The 10,612-nt window shown below is 35.5% G+C and overlaps 2 protein-coding genes across 7 annotated transcripts; one reads left to right on the top strand and one right to left on the bottom strand.

The window, feature by feature from the left end:
* Positions 1–212: 212 nt before the first annotated feature.
* On the top strand, positions 213–3,816 carry LOC107462149 (beta-glucuronosyltransferase GlcAT14B). Its single transcript, XM_016080717.3, has 4 exons — positions 213–1,678; positions 2,667–2,742; positions 2,859–2,974; positions 3,251–3,816. Exons 1-4 carry the CDS (start codon positions 1,075–1,077, stop codon positions 3,757–3,759), a joined length of 1,305 nt encoding a protein of 434 aa, XP_015936203.1. The 5' UTR covers positions 213–1,074; the 3' UTR covers positions 3,760–3,816.
* A 210-nt stretch (positions 3,817–4,026) lies between these two features.
* On the bottom strand, positions 4,027–10,564 carry LOC107462150 (uncharacterized). Of its 6 annotated transcripts, none has more exons than XM_016080718.3 (4): positions 8,698–8,821; positions 6,446–6,505; positions 4,946–5,357; positions 4,027–4,557 (listed from the first exon to the last, which is right to left on the bottom strand). In XM_016080718.3, exons 2-4 carry the CDS (start codon positions 6,467–6,469, stop codon positions 4,040–4,042), a joined length of 954 nt encoding a protein of 317 aa, XP_015936204.1. In that variant the 5' UTR covers positions 6,470–6,505; positions 8,698–8,821; the 3' UTR covers positions 4,027–4,039. The 6 variants fall into 6 exon arrangements, with proteins under 6 accessions (XP_015936204.1, XP_052109062.1, XP_052109063.1 ...); XM_052253102.1 differs by lacking the exons at positions 4,027–4,557; positions 4,946–5,357 and adding exons at positions 9,662–10,067; positions 10,395–10,564 and having other exon boundaries at positions 6,447–6,505; positions 8,698–9,228; XM_052253103.1 differs by lacking the exons at positions 4,027–4,557; positions 4,946–5,357 and adding exons at positions 9,662–10,067; positions 10,395–10,564 and having other exon boundaries at positions 6,505–6,523; positions 8,698–9,228.
* Between the last annotated feature and the right edge of the window lie 48 nt (positions 10,565–10,612).

Genomic DNA, 10,612 nt, shown 5'->3' with positions numbered 1-10,612 from the left:
ATAATTTTTTGACATTACTCTTAAGATTATTGTAAATTAAAATTTTATTAAAAAGTATTGTTATCATTATTATTTAAATATCTATTTTTTTATATAAAAATTATATTTTTTAAATTATTTATCTATAGAAATAGTCTCTTTATGCATAAACCGCTACATACAAGAGAATATTTCTTTAGAAACTGCGATTTTGATCTGCAAAAATTTTTTTAGAAACCGCCCAGCACAAAATCCCATATAAATTACTACACTTTGTAACAGATTACGTTCAATTAAAATTCATTATATCTTATAGCAGTTTTTATAGATATACAAAAATCGTAATTTTATCCACTATATTAAAACGTTATAATCTGAGAAATTTGCCTTTCAAACCAATTCTATTCGTAACTTGTCCTTTAATTTATTTAAGAAAAAATTCATTTCTCAATATTCTTTGAGTTTGGATTCTTTTTTTCTCTATCATCAATTGAACACCAACTCAACTCAAACTTGCACTCCAGGCGAATTTCCTGTTATGTTTCAAACAAATAGATCTTGAGCACTGTTTGCTGAAGCAATATCCAGAAAAGGGAGGGAGAATAAGTGTACGAAAATATGAACAAGCTGCATTAATGGCTCGCAGGTGAAATCTGAACTGAAGTTTTTTGAAGTTACAGTACACACTGAAGGGTAGATTTTCATTCACCCTCTTACGCCCTTCAATCAAAAGTTGCTAACTTTCTAGTGAGGCAGTAATAAACAGGTTTGACCCCATTCCTTCATGAAGATGGGTCCCAACTCCCAAATCAAAACGTTTGGTGAGGATTATTGTTGATGTAAATTTAGCATCTTTAATTGAAAACCATGTCTTATCCTGCACTAAAATTAGCATAATTGTTAGCCATTCAGCTTAAAGAAGATTGATTTTTGGGTTGGTTAGGTTTGCCACCAAACTCATCATTGTACTATTATCAGCTAAAGATTTGTGGGGTACTGCTTTTTTGGTTTCCATCTTATAGAGATCTTGGTTCTTGCCGACAAGGGTGAGCAGTGTCAAATTTGGATTTTGATTCATAACTGCTGAAATAGAATATGAGGAAAAATGTTAGTTCTCATTCAGGAAGATTATTCAGTGATAGGAAATGGGTTATACCGTTCTTTGCCAGTTTGTTTGTATTTGTTAGTCTTGTTCTTACTGCAATTGTTGGGGCTCTTAGCTCTTCTGAAGGGATAGAACAATCTTCAACCTTTGACATCATTTCATTTGCAAGATCAGAGGATTCAGGTGGTTATTTTGTGGAATCAGATTTCGAAAGGCAGGTTAATGCCAATGTGGTTCAGAAAATGGAGCCACCTAGGTTGGCATATCTTATTTCAGGCACAAAAGGTGATAGTCAAAGGATGATGAGGACATTGCAGGCAGTTTATCACCCAAGAAATCAGTATATCCTGCATTTGGATCTTGAGGCACCGCCCCGGGAAAGATTGGAATTGGCAAATGCAGTGAAAGGCGATCCAACATTTCGTGAGGTAGAGAATGTCCGTGTTATGTCACAATCCAATTTGGTGACTTACAAGGGTTCTACTATGATTGCTTGTACACTCCAAGCTATAGCAATATTACTGAAGGAGAGCTCGGATTGGGACTGGTTTATAAACCTCAGCGCCTCGGATTACCCTCTTGTGACACAGGATGGTTAGAAACTTGTCCTTTTTATGGTTGCTTGTTTGATGTTACTTTTGTTTTCTTGTCAAAATGCTTGCATAAACTACCACTTTCTTTCTTGTGTTGACATAATGTGCTTCTACAACTTCAAGAAACTTGGTAAACATAGAATGCCTGTCAAGTAAAAGGGAAAGATTTGTAGTTTGCTTGTGATTCCTAGGTGCTGTTGTTTTCTCTTTTGTCTAGATTGCTACTGTTTCAAGGACATAAAAGATTAGTAAAATTGGCAATAATTAAATTTCATCCATCATCATATTGTTGTCGATTACCAGTATATATTCACTGGTTATTACCTCTCATAAATGAATTCGTGATTTGGCCTTACTCATCTTTCGTGTTGCCTTTAATAGAAAGGAGGTTAGCAAGTGTAGGTTTGTGATTGTAGTTCATTCCTCATGTTTTTAAGTCTGGGTTTTGTTTAGTGTTCTTGTCTGCAATTCTACTTTGCTAATTTCAAATTCTCTTTCTAAGCTTCCTTCCAGTCTTATTCAGGCATAAATCATAGTTTTGTTGAGTGGTTTCCTCTGATAAGCGCTTAATGACAATAAATTGTGAAAATAATAATCCTCATCATCTTAGTTTTATATATGCCACTTTTTTTTTTACTTTGATATTGTTGAGTCCTTGCATTTTTGTTGGAAGCTCGATATGTTTCATGCAAATTTTTGAGTGATCTGTCAAGTTCCAAGTGAGTTTTGTTGTCTCAATAAATCAATAAGCTGGGTTTTGTAGCTCAATTGACTAGAGTGCAAGGGATTTCAATATGCTGTTCTTAACCCCATAGCTATCAGATGGGGCTTTATCTTTTCCTGACTTGAATCTTCTAATACAATAAACATCTATGTACTTAGCAATTTTGAACATATCTTCATGTACTGTGCTTGAATCATAAGATGATTAGGTTTCTTGTTTAAACGCTTCTGTGAAGTTATATGATATTTGTTTACTGTCTTTTCAGATTTACTTCATGTTTTCTCTAATCTGTCGAGAGATCTCAATTTCATCGAGCATACGCATATTGCTGGTTGGAAACTGTAAGTTAATCATTAATTTTTCATACAATCTTGGAGGGAGAACAAATGGAGCTGTAAATTATTCACCATCGCTGAATTCTGATAGTTGATATTGATATTTCTGTTTATTTGCTCAGGAGCCATAGAGTAAGGCCAATTGTTATTGATCCTGGCCTTTACTTATCAAAGAAATCTGATATAGCATGGACTACTCAGAAAAGAACACTTCCAACTCTTTTTAAACTGTTTACAGGTAGGTATATATATGAAACTATAACTCATAATCCATAATTCTGTATGCATTTATTGCTATACTACTATTAACTTAAACCAAGCATATAAGTTTGTTAAGTAACCTAGAAATTTTGGCACCTATTTAGTACTCCCTCCATTTGCTTTTATCTATCACTATTGAATATATGATAGGACTCAATGGCATCGTTTGATTTATGTAGTGGACCCCACCTAGTGGGATAAGGCTGTTGTTGTTGTATCAAAGTTGATTTAGTATATATGCTTCTCTAAACAGGTTCAGCTTGGGTTGTGCTAACAAGATCCTTTATGGAGTACTGTATATGGGGATGGGATAACCTTCCAAGGACTATTCTTATGTACTATGCAAATTTTATCTCTTCTCCTGAGGGTTATTTCCACACTGTCATTTGCAACACTGAGGAATTTCGCCACACTGCAATAAGCCATGATCTTCACTACATTGCTTGGGACACTCCTCCAAAGCAGCATCCTATGAAATTGACAATGAAGGACTTTGACAAAATGGTTAAAAGCAATGCTCCCTTTGCCAGAAAGTTTGCAAAGGATGATCCAGTGCTGGACAAGATTGACAAAGAACTCTTGGGAAGGACACATAGATTTTCACCTGGGGCATGGTGCGTTGATACCTCAGAAGGTGGTGAAGATCCATGTCTGTTGCGTGGCAATGATACGGTTTTTAGGCCAGGACCCGGTGCTGAGAGATTGAGTGTGCTGATTCAAACACTGTTGTCTCAAGATTTTAGAAGCAAGCAGTGTTTGTGATGAAGGGTTTTAACTGTTAAGTGTGACCCTTCAATAGGAAAATTTAAAGTGTACATAAGCTTGCTTATAGTTCTCATTCATGAATCATGATGCAGAAGGCCGGAATTTTGTGCTAATATTCATATTCTAGGTTCCGAGTTAGAAGCAACAAGCAGTAAAAGAAGCAGTTTTCAAGTGCTTGTTTCAGTTTCATTACAACAACTTTATTTACAAAGTTGCAAGGCCAATAGGATCTCGCAATTTTTTTTTATTGTTTATCAACAAATGATTTATGTGGCAATCATGATCTGTTAGCAGATATAAGGTTCATGTATTTTTCTATGATCATCTCTGGTGATAAGTCAGTGAAGTATCCTTTTTCTACATCCAATCCTTCTTCTGCTGCCAGCATCTCGATATGTTTCTGCACTCTGTCTGCTCCAATTTGATTAGGCTCCAACAGCATGCAGGCTATTTCAGTTGAATCCTTGTCATGAACAAGCCCCAAAGTTTGCACCTTCGGAAGCCCCCCGCCACGAGCACTGACCTTCCTTGCAATCCTTCTTGCCGCTGACACATCTGTCGACAAGATTGTCACATTGTAGAGTCCAACCCAGGGGCGTGCGCCAATCATTAAGATGCCTTTAGACGTTGAAACAACAATAGGTCCTTCATCTGGGTTCTGAGGTAGGATCTTCGGCATAGCCCACCCTGCCCATTGGATTCCCATGAAATTAGGCCGGTAATATCCGAGCTCTCGTCTAATGGTGTCTAGTTCCTTCCCTGTTGGGTGTGCTGCACCATACAAGAATACTGGCACTGCATTTCAAATACAGAAAGAAAAGCAGTGTTAATGTGTCCAAGAAAAAAAAATTGAGTTTCTCATGCATTACACCACACTTTTGAGTCCATGACACTATGGTATGAAGAACCTCATCAATGATGAATAATTTTGTAATTTGTACTTAAACCTTTCATACACATCAATGCAAGCTAAGTTATTGTCTCACTAAATGGGGATCAGCTATATAGATTAGACATTGCTATGGATTGCTGTCGTAAATTATATCTATGTTCCGAATTAGGCCTTTCATAATTAATTTTTTTATTATTCATTGACATAAAATTGACTTTAGTAGACAATCTTTATTTTTGTTACTGTAAAGAACCGTTGTAGTCCATTAATGAGTTTGCCCTTTGGCCTTACCATTGAATCGGTTGCCAATGTCTGCTGCCAGTGTTTTTGCAAGCCATGCTGCCTCATCCAACGAAGCACGTGCAAGTGGATGGACAACAATGTCATCCACCGCTCCTAGGCGAGGGTGAGCCCCATCATGCAATTCTAGGTTGATGGCATTGAATGCAACCTCAGCCATGGCAACCACAGATTGGTGCAAGGGGCTGTATATGGCATTTCCTGTGCAGTCATGCAGTACATAAGACACAAGGGTGTACCTGGTTCTGTTGTAAGGCAGGTCAGGAAACTTCTTCACAATGATGGTCTCTGGGTTCAGCCTTGCTACTCTTTCTATTGCATCAAGAGTTGCTAGATTGCGCGCCTCAGAGACAAAGATTTTGCAGCACAATAAGATGGATTGGTCTATGGTTTTCTTTTGATCCTAAATAAACAACTAAGGAGTGAACATTTACTCTATTGAAGCAGAAACTCTAAAAGGTAATACATGTGTTCAATTGTTCAAAGCAAATGCTAAAAAACAGAACTTAAAAAATGTTTTTCCAACATAGTCAATTAGTCATTATCAGAGTCCAGACTGAGATCATGGTTAATTTCAAATAAGATTACTTTTACACACAATAAGAACTGTAATGTAATCTTTATCTTGTTTATTTTATTTCTATAATACAGTTGATGTTACAAGTGTTTTCCCAGATTATCAATATCATACTGCATCATTGATACCATGCTTCATAGTCTTACTGCAAAAGCAAGAAGGGGAAAAATGCAGTATTGTTTTATTGAGCGTGTACCGCATGGTGATGTGTTCATATAAGAAGGGAGGTATCCCTATCCAATAATTTGAGGTCCCTACACTACACGTGGCTCACTACCAGTGGCTACCATAGTACATGCATCTTATCACTGAATATTTTGACATTGTATCCTTAATCCTTATCCAAGTTTTCTAAGACATGTGACTTTTTTTTTCTATGGATACTCAACTAGTTTCTAGAGCATAAGTGATATATTTTACATGTTAGAAAAACTACTAACATTTTCAATTATTTATTTATTTATTCATTATGTAAAAGAAAACTTGTCTAAATCCAAATACAATAATATATTCCATATGTATAATTGAGGAGAAAAAGTCAAAAGCGTTGAAGAAAATAGGAGAAAAAGATGAACTTCCAAAATCCTCGAGATATTGATACTCATCCTCCCTTATTACAGTACTAACTATATTTTTCAACCGAAGCAAGAACACTATTGTCTACCCCTTCTCTCTGTGGTTGACTAACATTATACAATAAATTAAACTAAAAGATGCTAAGACATTGAGAAAGCAAAAGAAATAAACAAATCAAACAAAGAAGAAGAGAAACACATACTTAAAATATGCATGTGATTACTCAGTTAATCCATAAACCTAGCCAGTATAGTATCTGTTATGATTTATAGACACATGTTTTCCTCAGATAAGATCACTGAACAGAAACTAAGAAGAAGGAAGATATTCTTTCTGACCTTGCTAGTGGAATTGAACTCCATGGGGGGTGTGTGTGGTTTCTTCACAACAGCTTCAACCTGAGTTCACAAGATTGTCTAAATAAATCATATGTCAGTGACTCAGTGGTTTTAGCAATAAATATGAAGCTACTATATATACATTGGACAAAATGTGTCCACGTGGTGCCATGTCATCACAGTATCGTATGTGAAAACAAAAATGTTGCTTCCCCCAAGAGCGTGAATCGAGTGTTGTTATCCATCACTGTCACCGTCTTAAATTTCTGATTTTATGATGAGATTTGCAACCACAAGAAATCACTAAAAGCAGTGAATAATAATCTGAAGTTGTCCAATGTGTTAACGTAATATCCTCATTATAGCTCAAGTGAATATAACATTTAACGTATTTTTTACATGAACAGAATTCAACGATATTATTTTGATATTAACGTGATTCAGATATTCTGGTTAACTTAATACTATATTGTACAAGAAACTTGCTTAAAGCAATTACTAGTTGATAATTTAATTTAGATAGGAATATGATATCTTTTTTTTTTAATCTAAATTTGCAAATGTCCAAAAATAAGTCACAAACATTTCTTTAGATAATCTCTTGATGAAAACATGACAGGTTAGCACAAGCAGTCATTTTCACAAAACGCTTAAAATATCTTGCTTCCTTGTCTTGTTGCCTCATACCTTCGTTTTTTGTTAGCTACTTAAAGCTGGAAAGCCCATAGAATTGAAAAGTAAAATCCACTGAATTGGATATGCATTATTTGTTTAAGCATTAATTTCCCTACTTACTCATCGAGAAAGAATTAAAAGACTTAAAGCTAAGGTGTGATATTAGTACTACTGAATACTGATACACTCAGCTTAATCAAATTCTTTGGCTCATGCATGTTCTTTGAGCTTTTTTTCATATTAGATACTTCAATTAGTGGTAAGACCGTAAGAGAGAAGTGTGGGGGTGGGGGGAAGATACTTGATCTTAAATTCAAAATTTTTATCTTAAACTTGATTGCATGTTGTAATCAAAACATTGATTTAAAGATGTATCAAACTTTTATAGTAACGAGAAAAGAATAATAGAACAGAGAACATTTTTCATACAAATAAAGTAGTTTTGTAAATGTTAAGGTGAATGTTATGTTGTCTAAAAAGTGGTGTCTACTTATTAAAAAAGGTAAAAAATCAATATTTAATTTAAAAGATATAAAAATAAATTATTTTTAAAAAATCAAAACTTACTATAAAAAATAAGTTAGAAAAAATTTAGACACCAACTCATAGGCACTATAGAATTGGCCAAATGTTAATAATGTATGTTGTAAATTCACATCTCGCTCTATGGTAAAAAGGGACTGTAAATGCATTCAATTCAGATGTGGAGATAGCTTCCACCACCAAATTCAACTGCCACAATTTAATGTAGTCTTTGTTTTGATATATACTGTCTCTTTCGTTACACACTGGATGAAAGGTGCAGGCCTGGTGTATTATACTGAGTTCTATACCTTAGCCAAAAGATAAAAGCACAACCTCAACCCGTATTATAGATAGGAACTTGGAACAACAAGACAAGAATGCTAGGCATCATTGCATTATGAGAAGGCATTTTTTTATTTAAAAAGAGAAAGGGTATGAGGTATGGTAATATAGTTTAACATGTTAAGCCGGATGGCAGTGAAGAATTAAAATAAAAATAAAACACTAAATGGGCAGAAAAACCTCAGAGAATATGGTTAAGATATTAGTTGACATGGGCAATAATATTTCTTGTCACCACTTTATATGATTAATCCTGCTAATGAATAACAAGGACTTTTCCATCAAGATAGTTATTAACCTTTTTGCAAATTGAAGCATACTCGTGATTTTCGTTTGTCCAAACTTCTAAAATTGCCCTGTTAGACCTGAGGAAAGTCTGGGAGAAGAGAAAAGTGATGAGTGAAAGATAGAACTTACACAAGATCAGAGGAGGTATCAATATGGTTGGGTTGGGTTCTTATCTTTTCATGTTCTATAGGTTATAACATAATGCTCATTGGATGGATCAAAATATTTGGGATCCTCATGAGAAGCTACATTGATGTCTTTTAGGAACAATCTTATTGTCCCTTGAAAATGAGAATAAAAATTTAAGGATGAGCTTTAGCATGAAGAACTCATCCTTATACATATATTCTCTCCTAATCTCAAGGGAAATGCCAAATTGACTCCTTGAATGAAAATTCATCAAATGGCAAAATCCAATATACCTGGTATTGTTTGACATCAATTTCTCTCCTTAAACAGCTCCAAATATTTTTGAATAATTTCTTCTTGCGAGAAGTCTGTGAAGTATCCCTTTCCCACAGAAATACCTTCTTCCTTTGCAAGGCACTCAACTTTATTTTGTACTCGTTCTCCACCAACTTTATTCGGATCCAACAAGTTACAGGCTACCTCAATGACACCTTCACCATGTGCAAGTGCCATGGCCTGTACAGAAGGAAGCCCACCACCTCTTCCGCTAACAAGTTTCGCAATTCTACGAACAGCACTAATATCAGAAGATAATAGAGGGACATTGTAATTATCAACCCAATTCGTTGCTCCAATGATCAAAACACCTTTAGCTAGAGTCACTTGAGCAGGACCACTGTTTGGATTCAGGGGCAAAGTGTGTGATGTTGGCCCCCCAATCCATCTGTTTTGATTGGCATTTGGCTTGAAATAACCAAGTGTTCTTCGGATTGAATCAAGCGTCCTCCCTTCTTCATGTGCTGCTCCATATAGAAAAGTAGGTACTGCATAAAATTTCAATCATTTTCAACATTTAAACATACTAGAAAGAAGTTGCCCATCGTAACCGGTGCAAAAACAGTGGATTGGTACAATTTTATGAATTCAGTATCCACCGTGCACTGATTGATCAGTTTTATGTTTCAGAGCATCCTCCAGAATGTAGTATAATAAAATTTTACTTTGTTCACGTGAAACTTTAAACAACCCCTTATCAATGAAATAACAATCTCCTTAAGTCCTTCCACAATCCACATATAACAGAATCCATAAACTAACACCAAGCTAATAAATTTGCCTAAATCTAAGTTTGTGCAACTACACTTGATCAATAGTCATCATTTCTAATATGCAGTGCAAAAAATACATGATAATATTCTTATAATTGGCTGTCTAACATTAGTGAGGTAAATATGAAAATTTCCCGATGCAACTAACCTTGCAGGGTAGAGCCTGTTTTTGTAGCCAAGGCGCGAGCAGCCGTAGCTGCTTGGTCCAAGGAAGCACCAGCCAAGGGGTGAAAACAAATGTGGTCCACAACACCAAGCCTAGGATGAGTTCCACTGTGCAATCCAAAGTCAATTGCATCAAATGCAGCCTTCACCATTGCAAGCACAGCACATGTCAATTGACATGATGATGACGACGACGACAATGATGGCTCTGATTCCTCAAACTCAGAGACAAGAGTGTAACCAACTCTGTTGTAGTCCACATCCTCAAACTTGTTGATTATGGGAGCCTTTGGAAAAAGACTTGCAGCTTTTTCAATAGATTCTAATGCAGTCTTGTTTCTGCTCTCTGATATGTATACTTTGCAGCATCCAAGCATGGACTTGAACATCTTTGATTTTTTTATTTTTTTTCAATTGACAACAACAAAGTCACTCAGTAATAGTGTGTTCAAGAGTGTATATATATATTCAACAAAATGAATGAATGAACACAAAAGTTGTGGCCATCAATTTTTGTTTTTTATCCATAACACAGGACAAGCAACCAAACCTTATCTATCCAAAATCTAAAATATTAACAAATATGAAATTTTGTTTTAGTTTTCGAAACCGATTAGAGAAAAAGAATCACAGGCATTAATTTTGGTAGCATGTTATTACTTATTAGCATTTTTTCTTTCCCCAGTTAGATAAGGATTTAGGGAATTTGTGCATACTGGTTTATGAATGGATGAAGCATCCGAAGGGTGCGGTGGATGAAGAATAGGCACGCGAGGCAGGCACCGCATTCGCCGTTGACGTTTTGACGGCAGAGAACGTGGCGGATCTAAGGAAGCTCGTGGTGGTGTGAACGGTGAAATTTTGCAAAATCATCCTGGTTTATCCGTTTAGGTCAATGTGTAATATATCCTTTTTTATATAAAATCTATGTTAT

The sequence above is a fragment of the Arachis duranensis genome, chromosome 8 (genome assembly GCF_000817695.3).
Source record: "Arachis duranensis cultivar V14167 chromosome 8, aradu.V14167.gnm2.J7QH, whole genome shotgun sequence".
NCBI lineage: Eukaryota > Viridiplantae > Streptophyta > Magnoliopsida > Fabales > Fabaceae > Arachis > Arachis duranensis.
This window is presented reverse-complemented; position numbering and strand designations above follow the sequence as displayed.